The 20,458-nt window shown below is 48.9% G+C and overlaps 1 protein-coding gene across 9 annotated transcripts in view; it reads right to left on the bottom strand.

Annotated features, from left to right (window-relative positions):
* St8sia5 (ST8 alpha-N-acetyl-neuraminide alpha-2,8-sialyltransferase 5) overlaps positions 1-20,458 on the bottom strand; it is a 70,528-nt gene that overhangs the window by 10,877 nt on the left and 39,193 nt on the right. For 3 of the 9 annotated variants that reach the window (XM_042264469.2, XM_042264466.2, XM_076555547.1), the window contains 3 exons: positions 19,867-19,959; positions 6,636-6,722; positions 2,486-2,633 (listed from right to left, as the gene is read on the bottom strand). In XM_042264469.2, the coding sequence (XP_042120403.2) occupies positions 2,486-2,633; positions 6,636-6,722; positions 19,867-19,959 (328 nt within the window). The remainder of the gene's footprint in view (positions 1-2,485; positions 2,634-6,635; positions 6,723-19,866; positions 19,960-20,458) is intronic. The other 6 variants (XM_006973849.4, XM_006973847.4, XM_042264467.2 and 3 more) reach the window with 3 other exon arrangements.

The raw sequence follows: 20,458 nt of genomic DNA, 5'->3' as shown, positions 1-20,458 counted from the left end.
GCACACTTGAGTCTGTGACCCACTTCCCCTGTGGGGACAGGTCCAGGGTGCCAGGACAGGGAGAGCACTTCAGTCTCCGAGGCAATAGGGGGAGAAACAGAATGAGCCACAGTAGTCCTAGGAAAAGTCACTGGGGGTTTCTTGTGTTAACCACGAGTGTGTCCTAAACATGCAAATGAAGAACTATTTGGAAACAGCCATTTCTAGGCTCCATCTAATAGCCACAGAATCAGAATCTCTGGGTGGGCAAGAAGTTGGAATGCTGACCCTTTAAAGCCCCAGAGACACCGCTATGCTAAGGAAAGCTGTTGTGTGCCATGACTCAGGGGCTAGAAAATCATGGCCATGGGCCACATCTGGTCTACCACCATTTTTGTATGGCCAGCAAGCTGAGACTAACATTTATATTTTTTTAAATGGTCTGAAGCCACTCCAGTAAGACATGTGACTTGTGAACATCACATAAACTTTCTGATGTCTGTGCCACTGAGACAAAGCCTCCTTCTTTAGTTTACTCATGATCATGGCCATTTTCATGAGGGGACCACGGTGGCAAGTGGTGATGGTAACGGTGACAAGGCTGTTTACTTATCTGGTCCTTCCCAGAGAAAGGTGCAGAGACCCTGCTGTGTCTCCTGACCTCAGCAATTCATGCCCTGGCTCTCCAAGGACCCACAGGCCGGCCCAGGCTACGTCACATGCTGCTGTGACCTGTTTAAGATGAAAGCTTATCCACCACCCACCTCGGACGCTCACTCGGCGAAGGCGGTTCAACACCAGCACTGTGCTGTACCTTTGGCTCACTCCCTGAGACCACATCTTGCCATATCACTCTGGTACCAGCAATGGGACATACAGAGAGATTCTGGTTTTATCCTGTTAGCACCTCCCCTGACCCGCTAAAACATGCAGGGTATCCTGGAGCTCGCCTTCCAGAACATAGCCATGGACACACCCTTGCCACCTGCCTCTCTGCCAAAGCCACACCACCCCAACACCACAGAACCATGCGAACCAGCCAAAAGCACAATTTCTGTATCTTTTCCCCCAAGAGTCCAGAACTTGGAGCTGTGCCAGCTGTCAGACTCAGTGATCTAAACGGGTCATGGATGTGGACCCCCCTCACTCGGTAGCCCATGGGCAGGGAGCTACTATTGCTATCACTGACCAATCCACCTTCATACAACATCTCTGATATCGTAGATGTAGTATATGCAACCAAAGCTAAGACTGCTCTGAACCCCAGTGTCATAGATAGAGACTGAGACCCTAATGGGAGAAAAAGATCACCCAAGTGCTACACTAACAACTGGCCAGGCGAGATGAGCCCACTGGAATAGTAGTGTCAAGTCTGTTGTGGAGACAACTAACCATGTTCTAACTGAGTCCCACAGCACAGAAGAGAATTCGCATTGGATACTACAGCCTGGTCAAAAGCTCATGGCTGGGGAGGTCTTAAGGCCCAGGGAGGAATCTGTAGCTGTTGACATAATAAATGGACATGACGCGCCCATCAAATAGCCGTCTAAGAATTCCATGTATCCCTAAGTATCTCTGCCAGCTTTGTTCAGAGAGATTCCTTTTGCAGTGGGCAGTGTATGTCATCTCAGATATTAATAACTAGACAAAGTGCTGAGAATAAGTGATCATTTATGGCCAACCATAAATGGGACATCCATATCACCTTCTCCAAATCTCGGGGAACATTGTGGAAAGGGGAAAGGGCACTGTGGAAGAGCCATAGGACAGGGTGGAGTGTGGCAGAATGCTGTCTTCTGGGCATCTGGTCAAGGCTTGATGGTGGCACTCTTGAATTTGCAGTAGCTGTGATTATCATACAAGACTGGACCAGTCGACATGCTGTTATGGAATGGGGATGGACTTACGAGCCCCAGCCCTCCCTGAGGATCTACAGGTAGTTAATGGTTGCTAGGGATGGAGAGATATTTTCTTCAGCAGGGTGCTCATGGGAAAATTGTCCATGCTCCTGTATGCAACTCCAATAAAATCCATTGAATTACTGAAGAAAAAAAGGATGAGAGGAGAGTGATTGGGAATGGAGGGGCATGGGAAGGGAACAAGAGAAGGTGGTGGTGGAAGTGGCAGGAATATGATCAAAATACATCATAGCCATGTACGAAAATGGCATAATAAAACCAATCATTATGCATAACCAATAAATGCTAAGAAAAGGTGTTCTTGCCAACGACCCCAAGGTTATCTGATGTGGCTGACATTCAGGCCTGGCTCCGTGCTGGGCCTGCTTTCTGGTGCTCGCATGCTTCCAGTGTGTTTTTCTCTTGTGCCTGACTCGGGATCAAGCTACAATTCATCCCTCTTCTAGATAGCTGTGGAATGTCCTCAGCACGAATTTTAGAATTTTAATTAGGCAGAACTTTAACCTCTTTTTGCCCCAAATCATACACCCATAGCTAGTTGGCATTGACCACCAGCTCCCTCCCAGACAACCATGTTGGGGGCGCACCTTGGGAAACATTTGGAAGATCTCCTGATTGATGTGATAGAAGCCACTGGACTCCACCTCATACCTGAGATTCGTCTCAATTGGAGTGTTCTTCTGGGTGGTGAAGAGAAAGCCAGGGGCGTTGCAGCACCTGGACAAGGTGGACCTGCTAGGCATGAAGACAGGGTGACACTTGGCAGAGCTTAGGAGGGCCCCTTGCTTTCCATCTCATTCCCATACCCACTTCCTCCCCACCCCCTCAGCATCCCCCCCCCCCATACCTGGGCCTCTCTGTCTCTCTAGGACCCAGGTTAGCTGCCCATGGGAAGGCTCTGGCTGCCACACTTCCATGATGGCTCTTGTCTTTGAAGGCTCGGGCGCAGACTAATCACGTGCTAATCACCTGCAGTTAGTTCTCGAAGCTGCAGCAGCTGCAGCGGCAGCCTGCCTCGCTGCCAGGGCAATTACGTCATCACCTGTCACCAGGTGCCTTTCAACCCCAGCTGTGTGACATGTGCACCCCTTAAAGGCACCCAGGCACAGCTTGATCTCCTGCCTCTCTTCTTCCTCATCTCTCCCCTCTTCTCTCTCTGTTTGCCTGCCTCTCTCATGTCCCCACCCCAACACAGCCTTTCACTCTCTCTCTCCCACCTCCCCCAATAAACCTCTTGCACTAACTCTGTTGTGCATGGCATTTTTACTTGGTGGCATACCTTGGCGGGGCCCGCTGAAAGGTACCCACTTCACCTTACTTTCGTTTTTTTATTTGTTTGTTTGTTTGTTTTTTTAAGTCATTACACCTGCCTTCTCAGGCTGGGAGGAAAGCCGGATACCAGGTCCTATACCTCTCTAAACCTCACCTAGCTCCCAGCACAGACTTGTACAAACCACCCTGTGACAGTCACACCAGCCAGGCCTTAACCAACGCCCACTCAGTGACAGCAAGGCTCCCCCTCAGAGTTCAGTGCTCTGGAACATGCTCTTCACCTTCTCCCCTCCACTCATCCATCAACCTGAAGCCAGAGCTTTTTAGGGTCTCAGCCCCCATGGCCAACACTCAACAGAGATTTCCCCTTACCAAACTATAAACCAAGCTTGTATGGTCACCCAAAGTGTCATATCAGACAGTCAGAAGTTGGCTTAGAGAAAGGGCAGGGGCAGAATGGGGACACTGGGTCGGTGCCAGATGTCTTTCTCAGAAAGTGGAGCATGGCTCCTGAAAGATGTTTCAGGAATCCAGTATAGAAAGAAAAGAGGGAGGGAGGGAAAGAGGGAGGAAGGAAGGAAGGAAGGAAGGAAGGAAGGAAGGAAGGAAGGAAGGAAGGAAGGAAGGAAGGAAGGAAGGAAGGAGAAAAGGTCCTGACATTTTTGTCTCAAAAACACTCAAAGCTGAGCTGAAGAGGAATTAAAGCTCAGACACCAGATTTAAAATAATATAAAATATAAAATAAAAAGCCCAAGGGAAACGGGGCTGTTGAAGCAACCTGTTTTTCTCTCTTCTTCAGGACTCTCCAAGAATGCTCTTGAAAGGGTTAACTCCTGGGCAACCTTGCCCCTGCTTGAAAACCTAATGGGCTCTGTCTATGGCTGTGGGCACAGATCACTGCCTCCTTGAGTTAGACTAGAGTACACACAGCCCCAGGCTCAGTCCCCTGCAGTGTCCAGGAAGCCCTGGGAGAATGGACCTCCTCCACAGAGCCCTGTGATGACCCCCCACAAAGCCCTGTGAGCTCTCTCGCTCACTCTCGCTCTCGTTCCCTCTCCCTCTCCCTCTCCCTCTCCTTCCCCCTCCCCCCCTCTCTCTCACACACACACAATCTTCCCTCACACGCCCCCACACACCCCTCAGCAGGCTCAGGAGGTCTGGAGTACACACAGCTCCAAGCCCAATGCCCCCAGGGTCCAGGTGGCTCCTTCCACCAATGGCCACTGGCAGGTCCAGGAGGAGGTCTGGAGTGTTCTCATGAGCTCTGAGGTGGAAATATGAGTTAGCACTTAGCATCCAGAGGCCTGGACTCTTGTTTTCTTCTCTGTGGCCCGAGGTTGTGGGCCCCAGGCAAGTGTCTTTCTATTCTAGGCCTCAGTTTCTTCATATATAAAATGCAGGGGTGGCCCTTCTGTTTCTGACCCTCTGTAATTCTGTGACTCCAGCTTGTCTGAGCCAAAAGGTTAAATGTAAAGGTTAAATGACCTTTTTTATGATTTCACATCTTGCTGAGAAATCTTGACTGGGAAACCTGCTGGCTGCTAGTCATAAAGTAGCCTATCTGTGGAGAATTGGATTTTAGAATGTGACTAAGGCTTCCAAAGAAAGGCTGAAGCCTGGCACCTGAGGAGCCACAGGTCAGCATTACAAACCGTTGTCTGAACCCTTCAGCTTTATAAATGCAGAAACAGCCTTGTCTGCCAACTGGAGAACACCCCCATATGAAACAAGCCGACATGCGCCTGGTGTGTGAACCAGAATGGCAGGTTTGCAGCAGCAGGATGGAGGACGGCTCTCCTGTACCTGGAACGCCAGTACCTCACCCCTGCATGGCACCAGGTTCCCACCAACCTGGATGGAGGAGCATTCCATTTTCCAGAAGTTTGAAGTGAGAACAAACGGAGGCAACTAATGGTCCTAAGGCCTTTCTGTCCGGAACACAACAAGGTCGGATGGCACCTTCTTTCCCCACACCTAAGTCCACTCCACATCCTTAACCCGGGGGTCTCTGCTCCCCACAGGACTCTCTGCTCCCGATAAGCTCTCTCCCACAGCCTCACCTCACAGAGCTGGCTCACAAACGGAGCTCTGCGTTTCTATTGATTTATCTTGTCCTGTCATGTTAGCATTGTTTTTTGATGGGAGTCCCCCCTATGAGACCTCTGTCCCAATGCAGCCTGACCCACATCCTGGCACACCTCACTGGCTCATTCTGTCCATGCTATTGATCAGCATCCACGTGTTCAAGCCTCTCCTGCCCTGGGGACATCTAGAGGGAAGAGCATAAAGGCGTACGTCAGGGGGGTAGATCCTGGGTCTGTTCGGCATGCTCTGACCCTTTGCCCAGGCCCACTAGAACTTTCAGGGCAGGTGGATCTCCTCAGACCAGGGCTAGAATTCTGCAGCTTCCTTGAGGCTTCTCATACCTGCTCACTGGGGCTCATTATGTCAAATTGTTATATTTCTAAAAGTGGGAGGCTTTATACTCCTAACCCTACACACCTGTAACCTCAGCACTTGGGAGTGAGAGGCAGGATTAGGAGTTTGAAGCCAATGTAGGCTGCACAGTTAGACCCTGTCCAGACAGAGAAAGAGAGAGGAAGGGAAGAGAAGAAGGGAAGGGAGGTGGGGAGAAGAACAGAAGAACAGAGCAAACTTCCTGGCCTGGAATCACCACGGACTGAAGAAAGTCTCGATAATGAAAGTACAAATGCTTGGTGACGCCCGCTCTCGACAGCCTCCTTTACAGGGTTCCTTCATGTCAGTAGCTCCTCAGGACATTTCAACTTGTACCCGAGTGGCTGAAACCCAGTGTGGACACCAGTCGCCAGAACCACGTCAATTTCCTAGTGTAAGGTCTACCTGCCCTGGAATGATACCTCAAGCTGGCGGCGCGCTAGCAATGGAGAAAACTCCACAGCTCATCATTAACGAACAAGCAGTTATGGATGTCTCTCATCTGTTTGGTTCCCACGAGAGCCTGGAAATACAGCTACTGCCTCTTCCGGAGCTTACTATCTGTTCATTGTGGTCAGAGAGCAATTTAAAAAATCAACGACCAGGCTCAGATATCAGGCAGAAGCATGATGGACATGGGGCCCTCTAAGAAGGTGGGCAGAGCCGCTGTCCCAGGATGGGGAGGTGGGGCAGTGAGACTTTAAGGGCTATGGAGAGATCTTAAGTGGGTACCTCCCTCCTAGGAGCCTTAGTGAACACCAGCCTGAGCTAGACGTGACAGCCCCAACCTTGTAAGGCTACGCACGGCAAGGACCACAGCAAAGCATGGGGGGCCATTGGCTGAGCGGGTGCTGGCCTTGCTCACATGCCTAAGGCCCTGGGGGCCAGCTCCAGGCGGATGCCCACTGAGAACCAGGTGTTACAGATGATGGGTATTTGAAGAGGTGCCAGTGGGGACCCACGCCACGAGGTAGGCAGGCAGGCAGGCAGGCAGACGGCAATGCGTACTTGAACAGGTTGGCTTCAGAGGTGTCCATTGCCCACTTGCATATCTGAAGGCTTTTCCACCTGTCAAACAGCTCAGACTGCTTCACCCTGTGGGAGCAGCGGGCGGAGATGAGAAGGTCAGGTCGCACCATGTGCCGGCCCCGTTTCCAAAGGCCCTCCCCTCTCCCCGCCCCTGTACGCCATATCAGGGGCCGGTAGGCTGCTTTCCTTATCCTTGATGTGAGGTTCATTCCTGAGGGAAGTGCAGAAACCCAAGAGCGGCCCTTCGTGTGCAAACTGTGCAGAGCCAGCCAGCCCTTGGCCAGCCACTGTCCCCTACCTTAATCTTGCCTGGATTGGGCATCAGACCTGAGCCTTAGAGTCAGCCCAAATTAGTCAAGCTAGCTGACCCTAAGCCTACCTCCCAAAGACCTCACCCGGGCTTGCCCCTCACTCTTGCCTCTGGTGGGCATGGAACTCCACCCTACCCCCACCTGGTGTAGCCATGCACGGGTGCTGTGCTTTCCTGTTTCTCGGAATCTCCCGTGTCCAGCTGTGGCGGTGCACAACTCTAACCCCAACGCCCAGGAGGCAGAGGCAGGAAGACTACACATTCAAAGACACCCTGAGCCACCCAGTGAGCCTGAGGCCAGGCTGCACTACAAAATGGGACCCTGTAACAACAACAACAAACAAAAACCCCACACTCCCACACACACTCACTACAAACCTACATCCTTAGTCATTCCACATTTTAACTACTCTCACCTCAAGTAAGTAGACCTTTCCTATGTGCTTCCCCTCAAAGGCTGGCACCGTCCTCTTAGAAACCGCAGTCTATAAATGAAACAAGACCACTTCCAAATCGGACGTCTGCCCAGACCATGCACTGCGCACAGCACAGGCTCATGACCATGGCACCCCCTTTTCAAGTGTAGGTCAGGAGGAGAAGAGAGAGATGAGCCTCTCTGAACACCTCCAGGCCTTATGATGCTGGCTGTTCCCAAGCACCCTCAGGGAAGGGAACAACGTCTAAATAGACGGGATTCTCCCTTGCACTGAAACCCACAAAAGAATTAGTATGTAAATTATAAATTTATTGGTACACATTTATAATAGTACATTCTGATAAAGTTTCGGTACTGGCAAATTTAGATACTTGATAAATGTGGTTGGTTTGTTGAATGAATGAATGAATGAATGAATGAATGAATGAATGAATGAATAAACTAAATCAAAACCAAAAATGATGGAACTGAGTGTTGTGGTTACACATGCTTGCTACCTCAGCACTTGGAAGGCTGGTATAAGGGGACTTCAAGTTTGAGGCCAAGTTGGGCTACATAGCAAGATCCTGTCTCAAAAAAACTAAAGAAGGAAACCCTATGGAACCTGAGGGCTGCTTCTGTGGAGAAATGTTCCGTGTGTGTGTGTGTGTGTGTGTGTGTGTGTGTGTGTGTGTGTGTGTTTGTGTGTGTGTGCGCGCGCGTGCGCATCTGAGGATAACCTGGGCATTATTCCATTATTCTTGGGTGCTATATATCCTTTGTGTGTGCATATGAGACGGGGTCTCTCCTTGACCTAGAACTCGTTGATTAGGCTAACGTAGCTGCCAGCAAGCTCCAGGGACATCCGTCTCTGCCTGTGCGGCACTGGGATCGCAAATGTGCACCACCAAACCTGGCTTTTTAAATGCTCATGCCCCCTCCTCATGCTTGCAAGGCAGGCACTTCGCTGGATGAGCCATTCCTCAGCCCGAACATCAGGCCTTGGAGCGTCAAGTTTTATAATATTCTGTCCCAGACCCCTTGAGACAGCATCTAGAAGTTGCCAGTCACTGCCTTAAATCTGCAATTACCTTGGATTCCAGAAACAGCAGAGCCTTGGTGGTGAATCTCCTTAGGAGGGGAACCAGGGCTGGCCCCCTAAACAGTATCAATCATCTGAAAGACACCAGGCTGCTCCCACAATGGATCCATGACAAGCAGGACCAGAAGTGAGGTAGTGATCAGACTGTTTATCCATACAAACCTCTCGACTGACCTCAGCTCTTCCTCTGTTTAAACCCATGTCAGAGCTCCAGAGATATGCTGAGATGCTCATGTCTTCCATTTCCCCAGTACAATTAACCTGGGCCATCTTTATTAAACTCCCTTCCTGTCTTTCCAATATTACTTTGTTGGATTTTGGGGGGAAATGGTTGGGCCCGATCTGTTGGGAGCCCCTCCCCCAAGTCAGGGCCACATCCTGGGATGTCGGCACCACACGTATGCATGCGCTGGCTAGCTTCTGTCGACACAAGTTAGGGTCATCTGGGAAGACGGAACCTCAACTGAGAAAACGCCTCCATCAGACTGACATGGAGGCAAGTCTGTGAGGTGTTTTCTTGATTGGTGACTGATGTGGGAGGGCCCAGCTCACTGTGGGTGGTGCCACCCCGGGGCAGGTGGTACTGGATGGTATCAGAAAGTGGGCTGAGCAAGCCATGGAGAGCAAGCAGGTAAGCAGCACTCCTCCATGGCCTCTGCATCAGCTCCTGCCTCCGAGTTCCTGCCTTGCTTTCCCTCAATGGTGAACCTGGAACTGTGAGATGAAGTGAACCCTCTCCTCCCCACGCTGCTTTGGTCCAGTCTTTATCACAGCATTCAGCAATGAAGTGGGGCGATGCGCCAACACCAGCTGTCCTCACCTCCTGCTCACCTCTCCTTTTTAGACAGGGTCTAACCCCGAAGGCCACACACGGCTCCAAGCCCTCTGTCCCACCCACGTGCTTCCGTGGTGTCTCTACCACCTTCCGCTCTTCTTAGTTATTTCTTTTCATTGCAGTCAAGATGTTCCCCATTCCCAGGCTGTGCCACTAGGGGACAAGTCACTCCCGAGTTCCTGTGTCTGCACGTGTGGAGTGAGCTCCCCCAGCCCTTGTCACCCCCTAAGAGACTCTCCTTATTGTCGCCGGGTGGTCACATTTCCTCATAGTGTTAGCTGCAGGGCGTTTACCCACCAACCCCACAGCTCCCCTGAGTGTTCTTGAGTGAGAGAAGCAGGAAATATTAGATAGAAGGATTTAGAGTGTGGAGATAAACAGATAGAAAATGCAGGATAGCCTCGAGAGGGCCTGGAACCTATTCCAACGAGCCCTGACTGTCTCTGCCCTAAGGTATTTATAGAGACGCCAAGGGGTGGAGCAAAAGACCTCCTCCCCCCAGCACAGCAAGTGCAGACCATCTCAGACACCTGCACTCAGGCCTGTGATCCAATCATCCCTCTTTATTCAGACCTGCTGGGTAAAGCCACTAGGAACCTGAAAATCGGCTCCCACAGTTAGCCCTTTGTGAATGGACACCAAAGCAGATCAAACAAGAGGAAAATACATACAAGGGGACCTGCTTCCCAAAGTGTGTCCCATGGAACTCTAGCACAGTTTAAAAAAATTTTTAAACCCAAATATATTTATGGCCAAATGTATTTGGAAAAGCTGAGTTAAAGTCTAGTACTTTCTTTTACTCTGAGAATTCTCAGCTCATTTAATATATTCTCCTAAATTGTTTCTTTTCAAGAAAGGAATATTGCACACAGAGATACTGGACCGTGGGAGCCTTATTTCTGCTGAAATCTCACAAGCACTGGGAACACAGGACAGAGTGTACATTGCACTCTGGCACAGGCATGACCAGGACTTCTCTTTCCTAAGGTAAGCAATGTGCTTCTGCTCAGTGTCCTAGCTGGGGGCCTTTAGCTTCCCACAGATCCAGGGCTCTTAGAGGGTCCCTTAAGGGGGTTCCTCCAGCTCCACCATGAGTGGGAAGTGACTAGCCCCCAGGAGCAGAGGGTTCACCTCTTCCTTTAACCAGAACTAGTAACCTTTGTCCCCAAACATGGCCAACCACTCACTGCCTACAGGGAGGACACATGGCAGATGGAGGAAGGGGTAAATGCAGGACAAATAGATGATGGAATCCAAGAATTTGGTCTGAGGTGAAGATCAGACACTTCCTAACCACAGAACGCTGTGCCAGGTATTAACTCTCTGAGCCTCAGTTTTCTCATCCATGAGAATTTTTTTAAAAAAATAATTTATTTTTATTTTAGGTGTATGAGTGTTTTGCCTACATATATGTATATGCACTGCATGCTGGCATGGCCAGAAGAGGGCGCTGGAATTCTTGGAACTGGAGTTAAGGACCATTCTAAGCCTCCATGTGGATGCTGGTAACTAAACCCAAGTCCTCTCTGCAAGAGCAGCCAGTGCTCTTAACCATCTCTCCAGCCCCTCGTAGACTGTAAAAGTTATTAAATAAGATAACAAAATCACAAACTGGGCAGGTGCATGGCGCACAGGAAGTGGCCTAGGTTGTTGTTATTGTTGAACCGACTTGACTAGGCTCTCTCCTAGCCCCTGTACTTTTTGTAAAGCCTACACACTCTCTTTCTACACCCTTGATCTTTCTCCCTATATGATAAATTCCACAGGGCAGGAATCAGCCTGAGTTCCTCCCTAACTCTGCACTGAGATACACAGCAGGTTTTGGAAAGAATGTGTTGAGTATAGAAACAGACTAAGGAGTTCCCTGTTGAGTCTGAGTTCAAATCCACTCTACTTATCGAACACCTCTACATGGCCAGACATACAAATACAGTAGTAAGCACAGCATCTCCCTACTTGTATGGAGATTCCAGAACAACAACAAAGACATGTTGGAAAGAAATATAGACTGCCTTGTCTGGGAACAGTAAACATTATGAAGAAAAGTAGAGCAAAGGACTACGGAAGTGACTTGTCCTTCTTGAGGAGGGATGCTTTACACAGAATCTTGAAATAATGTAGAGTCACATGACTATCTAGGGAAATTGTAGCTCAGTCAGAGTGAGTACAAAGGCCCTGAGGCAGGAGCATTCTTGGTAGTTAAAGAAAGCCTGCCGAAAGCAAGCCTTCTTGTAGCTTTCCCAAACCTCCCACAGCAGCCCCACCCCCTCAGCCCACAGGACATCAGAGGAGAGGTGCTATCACCCAGCAACACCCTCCTCACCCACTGCTCTTCTCCCCTTCCCTCCCGCAATTCACAGCCCCCTAGAGCAGGATCCACTATTGACTCACACACTTCAGAGAAATGCAGTTCTGCCAACAGGCCAGGCCAGGTGCCCAACGTTTGACTGTCCTGAGCATCCAGACCTTATTCCGGATGTTTCCTATGCCCTTGTCACATCCTAGACCAAGGTCAGGGCTGGACACCCAGCCTGGCTCCATCCCCAACTCACAATGTGACCTGGGTAAGTCATTTAATCTCTCGGGAGACTCGGCTGCTTCATCTGTGAGATGGCTCTTGCACCCTGGGCCCTGCACATCTCAAAGGTTGTTTGGGAGAGCAAATGGAGTCATGTGTATAAAAGTACACTATAGGTTGCTTTACTGATTCAGAACCATCTTCACCTTAAAGATGAAGGGCTGGCCGGGCGGTGGTGGCACACGCCTTTAATCCCAGCACTCGGGAGGCAGAGCCAGGTGGATCTCTGTGAGTTTAAGGCCAGCCTGGTCTACAGAGCGAGATCCATGAAAGGTGCAAAGCTACACAGAGAAACCCTGTCTGGAAAAAACAAAACAAACAAACAAAAAAAAAAAGATGAAGGGCTGACCCAAACTGTCTCTCCTTTCTCTCATGGCATCACCAACATTCCAGAAGAGAAACAAAATCATTCAAACTTACCAGAATAAACAGAGTGACAGGGAGGGTGTCTCTATGGAAGAGAATTCTCAACAGGCCCACAGAAAAAAGAGGGGCTGAGTCAAGGACAGGACGACAAGGTCCCCTCCAAAAATTCTAAAACCAGGAGCAGTGGGCAGGGGCATGGCCCTAAAGACGAGAATCAGTTGTAAGTGACCATGAGCCATCAAGGCGTGGCTGGAGAGCAATTTTAGAGTACAGGCCTAGTCTGCATGAGGTCTCGGGGTAGACTGACCTCGCCCTCCAGAACTGAAGAGAAAGCAAAACAAAAAAAACAAAACCATCCAGTCCGATCCACACCCTGCAGCTCCCCCAAGCAAGCATTCGGTGTCAGGCAGGGACATCAGACAGTCCTTCCTTTCTAGAGCCCACAGCACCCCCAGTTAAAAATATGGGCATCCTGCAGCACCGTCTCGAACATCTTCAGATACAGAACCCCCACCAGCTTTGAACTGTTTTCAGTGTGAATATGATCCTGCAACCAAGGGGAACTGAACCTACCTGGAGGGAAAAGAACAAGATGAACTGTCAGGCTAAATGGCCACAGAGAAAACTACTGCAAAACAAGAGGCCAAAAAGACATCCTTGATGGCCCCAAAGATATCCGAGACAATGCCACATCCTTGACAGTGAGGCGAGGGCGCTCTAAGAACAAAGCCCAGGCTCTGGGCAGAGAGCATGGTAAAGGAACTGGGAGATGACTTTAAGGAATTTTACCAGGATGAAGAAGCGGAGGGTGAAAAGAGAAATGACGAAATTAAAAGATGCACAGAGACCCTGTCTCAGAAAGATACGGGGGAGGGGGGAGAAGCAATTGAAGAAGACATCAGACATCCATATCCACACACAGAGAAAGAACTAGAAAGTGAGAGTGGGGAGAAGGAGGGAGTGGGGGAGAGAGATCATTTAGACAGGAAAGGACCCAAATCCCCCCCTCTCACCCACTGCTTTCTGGGACTTGACTTGAGAATGGGCAGGAGTAAGGAGAAAAATGTGAATCATTGCTGGGTTCTAAACAGAGGCATTCCAACCTTAAAGGGAAGAGGTGATCTTAACAGTCTTGTCTTTTGTGGTGCAGGGTCTGGAGACACTGTCTGCAGTTGATCAAAGAAACAGATCACTTAGGGAACCCATCCACGGAAGAGCTAGAGCTAAACAGTGTAGCTTGGATTAGTTTGTTTTCTGTCATTAAAACAAAATACTTGAGGCTGAGTACTTAAAAAGAAAAAGATCTATTTAGTTCATAGTTTTAGAAACTGAAAGTTCCAGATCAGGTGGTCCCATTAGCTTCGCCTCTGGAGAGGGCATCAAATGATGTCACAGGACAAGGCAGAAGGCTTAAGAGAGTTAAGAGGCAGATTTAATCTTTTGTAGCAATGTAATCTCTCTCTCTCTCTCTCTCTGTGTGTGTGTGTGTGTGTGTGTGTGTGTGTGTGTGTGTGTGTGTGCATGTGCACATTCAGATGCACAGGCATATGTGTGTGTGGAGACCAGAAGTCAGCTGTCTTCCTCAGTCACACTCCGCCTCATTTTGGGGGACAGGGTCTCTCACTGGACCTAGAGCTCACCAATTCAGATAGACTAGTCAGTCCAAGGAGATCTGGGGAGCTTCCTGACCTGCCCCTCCAGCATTGGGGTTACAGGTGCACACCACCACACCTAGTTTCTGTGGGTGCTGGACATGTGAACTAAGCCTTCATGCTTGTGTGGTGTTACCAACTGAGCCATCTCCCCAGCCCTGCAACCTAGTCTTGAGGAAAGTCACTCATCCTGAGAGACCATCTTTAATCTCTACTAAGGGTGATGCCCCCAATGATCTAATTGCCTTCCTCTAGGCCTCACTTCTTAAAGGTCCACCATCTCAAGTCTCTAGTACATAAACCCTTGGGTGCAAACCACATCCAAACCACAGCACCCTTAAACTGAGGAAATGTGAAGAGGGGTCTGGGCCTGAGGGAAGAAGGTGGTATTCCCACCTACCAAAGTTGAAGATCTATGAACGTGGTTGGGGAGGGGGATGATCCCCACCAACAGGCGTACATTACAGAGGAGGGTAGTGGCGGAACACAGAAGAAACAGCTGAGAATCCAAGGGAATGATGTAACATGAATTGCTAAACAGTCTCATAAATCGAAAACCCGGAGCCAGATATTGGGGTGAAAGCTGAAAGGTCAGAGAAGCAGAACAGCCAGCCACTAGCTTACCTCTATGAAATCCTCAGCCTCAAGAGAGAGACTTCCTGTTTACTCATGCCTTATATACCCTTCTGTGCCCTGCCATCCTACTTCCTTCCTGGTCTTGGGATTAAAGGCGTGTGCCACTATGCCTGGCTCTGTTCCCAGTGTGGCCTTGAACTCACAGAGATCCAAATGGATCTCTGCTAGGATTAAAGGCATGTGCTACCAACTGCCTGACCTCTATGTTTAATATAGTGACTGGCTTTGTCCTCTGATCCCCAGGCAAGTTTTATTGGGGTGCACAATATATCACCACAGAATGGATCTAGGGTGAGAAGCCTGGGTTGGCCCTGGATTTTTAGTACTATAAGCTTTTGTGATTGACCTCATCACACTGATAATCTCGCTGCCCTCCCTTAGTTCCTCCTTGTCTTTCAGGGCCCTATTGCTGCATTTGCTAACTGTGTTAGCACACCATTCTCATCCGCTTTCTCCACCCACTTGTTCATTGCATGAGTACACGCTGAGTCCACACAGTGTCTGAGATCCCTGAGTTCAGGGCCTGACTTCACTGAACCTTGACCTGGCAGAAACACACAGACTTTTGAAAGCCTTCTGGACCTGAGCTTCAAGAGGCATGGAGGACCTCCCAGTTCAGAGAGCGGGGCTTCCTGCCAGGGCCATGGCTCCACACCACTCTGTTTGGCCTCACTGCTGGACTCTGCACCAAGTCCAGCCTGGTAGGGTGGGGAAGGAAGCCAGGGAGGCTGGCACAGGACTTCTCAAGCAATACCCCCACGTGGGTGTGAACATGGCAGCGGCTGAAGGCTTGACTTTGAAAACAGAGATGCTCAAATGACTGGAGTCAAACATAAATAATTTGAACAAGGATCAGCAGCTGACATTGTCGTGACAATCAGAGTGATTCCCCGTATTTCAGACACTGTTGGGAAACAGGGCACTCTCCTTGTGCGGGGGTTTTCTGGCTGGCTGATTTTTAACCATTGATTTGAGAGATTTTTTGCATCAAAATTACTTCTACAGGAATCACACATCTCCTTGTGTCCTCAGACAAAATGCCTGCTGACACTCTGTGTGCCTGAAGGGATATGTGTACATCCACCCAGCTGCCTCCATCCACAGATGGGATTTGACCTTTTCCCCATTATTTAGGTCAGTCCTGCTGTGATGCAAGTTGTGGAATGAGGCTGGAGCTCAGCAAAGTCCAAGACTGCCCAGGTAATATCAGGACTACCTGGACTTAGAAGCCAGCCTCTGAGCTCTCTGATCTCTCCCATGGAGGACCCACAAACCCTCAGTTTGGGAATTCAGGAAGGGAGGCACTGGGCTTGTTCCCTGAGACACCACAGACTCACACAATAGGCACCCTGAGAATGACTTAGTATTGTCTTTACTCCTTCTTAGACTTCCACAACTCAAGTCCCCAGACAGGACAGCTGTCATGGAAAGAACAGTCTAAGCCAGACTGACTAACCTGGGGCTGCTGGGATTGCTGTTTATGCCAGGATTCCATCCTGAGGAACGAGGCAGGCATCCCCAAGACAGAGAACTAATGCAACCATGGAAAGATGAAAACACCACACACACACACAAAAAAAAAAAAGAGCCTACGACCAGCAACAAGCATGGTCACAGGCACAGGGAAATCCGAGATTGCTCTTCACATCCCCGAAAATATTTGTATCTTGGTAATTTCTCATCCGGTATCTAAATATCAGCTGTAATGCGAACTCTTATCAGCTGAATTGTGTCTCCCCAAAACTCATATGTTGAAGTCCTGACCTCAGTGTGACTGTATTTGGAGAAGTGATCTTTGGAGTCAAAACTAGTGGGGAATGAAGTCACTGGGGTGCTCTGGTCTGTACAATGTGTTCTTGTAGGAAGAGAGTGAGACACAAGACACAGACTCTCACTGTGGAAGGATGACCTTGAGCAAGCCAGAAAGGGGGGCCCTACGATTCCTGCTCTTCATCTTCCTGCCTCCGGAACAAGGAGGAAGAAATTGACTCATCTGGGGCTAAAGAGGTGGCTTGGAAGTATAAGCACTTCCCATGCATGTGTGAAGAGTAGAGTTCAGATCCCCAGAATTCACTTTAAGTGCTGGGTAGGCATGGTGGCCTACCTATGCTTCTAGCCTCAGAATTCCTACCACACACAGGCTAGCAAGACTAGCCATATCATTGAGTTCTGGGTTTGACTGAGAGACCCTGCTTCAATTAATAAGATGGAAAAGCAACGGAGGATGATTCTTGACATCAACACCTAGCATCCAATGTGCACGCACGCACGTGCACAAACACACACACACACACACACACACACACACACACACACACACAAAGAAAAGAAGAAAAGAAGAAAAGAGAAAAGAAGAAAAGAAAAGAAGAGAAAAGAAAGGAAAAGAAAGGAAAGGAAAAGAAAAGAAGAAAGAAACTAAATGACTTGATGGTGGAATTTTGTGGTGATGGCCCCAGAAAACTGATGTAGGAATCAATAACATCACATAGAAAATTAGGTAGAAGGATGGGAAGTTATGAAGACAGGCAGGTTATGTGCTTTCTCTGCACTTCCTGTCTAGACCTTGAAGCAATCCATGGAGAAATTATATTTTCTAATTTAAAAGTTAACTGTCTTTCCTTTGAAAACGCTGAGAAACACTGCCAACAAGAGTTCTCTAGGATCCCAGTCAAGCATGCAAAGGCCTCAAATATTTTAATTCTGAGAAAAGATAAGCAAGGGCCTTCTGCTTCTGAATTTAGCTACCAACTGAGGTCTGGGTAGGCGTCGTCATGTAACTCCTAGGAAGCATTCCAAAACATCTATCAGTCCATACTCCTATGAACTGCCTAAAACCCTGTCCACAGCGTCTTACGGTCCTCGGAAAAAGATGTAGGTGCACCATGACTTCTCCGGTGCCACAGCTTCCATTTCCCCTCACATGCTGACCCACAAGCTGCTCCAGTCCTGCAGAGCCAGGGTCCAGCAGGGCCCTTCCTGTCTCAAGGTCTCACACCAGCTGTTCCATTTGGGATCTCCTTGGTCTAGTTAACAACTCTCACCCCACAGACCAGAACTCTCTCCGCCCTTTCTCAGCAAACCCTTGGCTGGCATCACCCACCCTAGGCCAAGTTCCCCGTTACCCTAAGAGTTTGTCTCCTAAGAGTTACTCATGTCAGATTTCCACCCCTGGGCTGTGGACTTCCTGAGAGCTGGGACCACAGCGGTGTGTGCTCAGCCCAGGGCAAAACAGACAACAGGAGATAGTCTTTATCCATCTCTAGAAAGGACACAGTTATCTGATCAATATGGGGCCATAACCCATATAGATAATCCAGCTGGGCTATCTCAAGGCCTCACTCTTGGGACTTCCAGCAGCTGCATATGGAATCTGCTAGTTTGGACCTTACATGTCTCCTAAGGCCTATGTGATGAAGGCTGTTTCTTAGGAGTCTGCTATGGACCTTACAGGTCTCCTAAAGGTCTATGTGTTGAAGGCTGTTTCTCATGGTGATGCTATTGAGAAGCTGCGGGATATTTAGGAGGTAAAGGCCATGTGGGAGGTCTCAAGGTCATTAGGACTGGCCCTTGAAGGTGCTGGTGGGAACCTGGTCTTTTTCTCTTTCTGCTTGGTCATGAACACAGCAGCTTTCTTCTCCCTCCTGTTCCCTGGGATGGCAGGCTGCCTCAACACAGCGCCAAAACAATGGGCCCGCTCACCTCCAAGTTATTACCTCATGCACACTATAGTGGTGGAAAGCTCACTGACACAGAGTCTGTGTGTAACTAAGAAAAACTGCTGTTGCCATAGAAAAAGAAATGGAAGGAAAGAGAATGGAGTGCTGGGGAATAATCCTCTGGTACACTGTAAAGATTTGTCACTTGAATTGGTTTAACAAAACGTGGATAGGCCAGTAGCCAGGCAGGAAGTATAGGTGGGGCAAATAAACTAAGAATGCTGGGAAGAGGAAGGGCAGAGTCAAGTGTTACAGCCAGGCACAGTGAAAGCAAAATGAGAACGCCATACTGAAAAAGATACCAAGCCATGTGGCTAAACATAGATGAGAATTATGGGTTAATTTAAAAATAAGAGCTAGTTAGTAATAAGCCTGAGCTACTGGCCAAGCATTTATAATTAATATTAAGCCTCTGAGTGGTTATTTGGGAACTAGCAGGCGGGAGAGAAATGTCTGACTATGGTGGAGTACTCATGCCTACTGAGTGCCAGTGCCACCCCAACCCTCTAGTTGATGCCTGCTATCTATTTCATAAACTGTTTCCGCTAGTCGGCAGCAATTCCTAAGAAGTAGGTAATGCCACCTCCATTTTATAAGGTAGGAAAGGCTCAGAGAAATTAAGTAATTTGCCTGGTAATTAGAGCTGGGCAAGACCCAGAATCAGCTTTCAGTGCCAGGTCTGCCTGAACCCAAAGCTTATACTTTCTCCATGACCCACACTACCTGGCTTCTAGCTGCTAGCCATGGTCAGAGACCTTGGAATCATGTCAGGGGGCCATGAGTCCATAGAAGTATCCAACATTACCTCTGTATAAATTTTATTTTGTCCATGTCCAGATATAATTGTTTCTAAATAAATTCAGACCCTGATGTAACTACTATCACCCAGATCCCTCTAGGTAGGTCTGCTGGATTCCTGGGAGTCATAACAAGAGAGAGAAGACCCAAGTGAATATCTAGCTATGAGGCTCAGGCCTTCCTTCCGCTGGCTGTAGGAGCACTGTGGATGATGGACTGTGGGATGGGATGGAGTAGGGGGTGCTCCTCTGCCATTTCTATGAAGTTGTGTTGAAGGAATCTCCTCACAGAGCTGTGGTTATGCACCGATGGTCTGGAAGGACATACTGGGCTTTGAGGAACTAGAACTTGATGTCTGGGTGAGAGAGATATCACCACATACCATTTGCAAAACTTGGATTTTGTATCACTTAAATAATTAACAAATCAAAACTTTCAAAGAAATTAAAATTGTAAATAACAGCATCAAGTGGACAAGGTTTAACCCAAAAGTACAAAATGCTGAATTTCAGGTCAGGCACTCCCGGGCCTCTTGGATTTCTACTCAATAGGAGCCCTGCAATGACAATTGAGGAGGCTGGTAACTGAGCTGAGGACTTTCACACCCAGTCAGCAGAGGCAACCTGGCAAACCTGGTCTTTGCTATAAAACAGCTCCCAGGGCTTTCTAATGCCAGCGAAAGATCTAATTCCCAGGTTATGACGTCTACCTTGTGTTTCTTGTTTCCTTTGGTTCTGGGGTCTACCCACCCACCCGACCTCCACATGCCAAGTGTACCCACTCCTAGCCCAGGCACACTCACATGGACAGCACCTTCACCTCCAGGATCTCCTGCCTCAGCTCCAGGCATCTCGTGGAGTTAAATTCTAAAGGCCCCTTGTAAAATTCAAAGTACCTGAGAATCAACAGAGACAAAAATTATACAGAGAAACAGACCCGGCTTTTCTAGAACCTGCCAAGGGTCCTTCTGAGAGAAGGAGCTCATCCTGGTCCAAGAAATAAAGCAAACCAACCCACCCCATCACAGGACCCAGGAGGAGGCTGGCCCTAGGTAGGAGCAACCATACTGTATGTACAAAGTCCACTTTAGCCAACACTGAAAGGCAGGCACAAGTTTCATTGCAAGGCTGTGTGAGAGGAGACAGGGGCAGGCTCTGTGTGCTCTGAACAGACAGAGCGGGAGATTGGCAGCACCCAGCAGCCAATCTGGGTGGCCAGCAGTGAGCTGTCCCATCCTTTCCTGCCCCTTTTGCCTTTCTCTCACTCTTAGGACAATGTCCCACAACACAGCCATGGGCATAGTTGAAATTGCCACAAATTTTTCCATTCACAAAGCATTTCCATTCCTGTCTGCTCCCTTAGCGCTCACGCTCATACAGTGCTGTCTCTGAGAC

Source organism: Peromyscus maniculatus, chromosome 19 (genome assembly GCF_049852395.1).
Source record: "Peromyscus maniculatus bairdii isolate BWxNUB_F1_BW_parent chromosome 19, HU_Pman_BW_mat_3.1, whole genome shotgun sequence".
In the NCBI taxonomy this organism is placed as follows: Eukaryota; Metazoa; Chordata; class Mammalia; order Rodentia; family Cricetidae; genus Peromyscus; species Peromyscus maniculatus.
The sequence above is the reverse complement of the archived record's forward strand: the minus strand, read 5'-3'. Positions and strand labels throughout refer to the sequence as shown.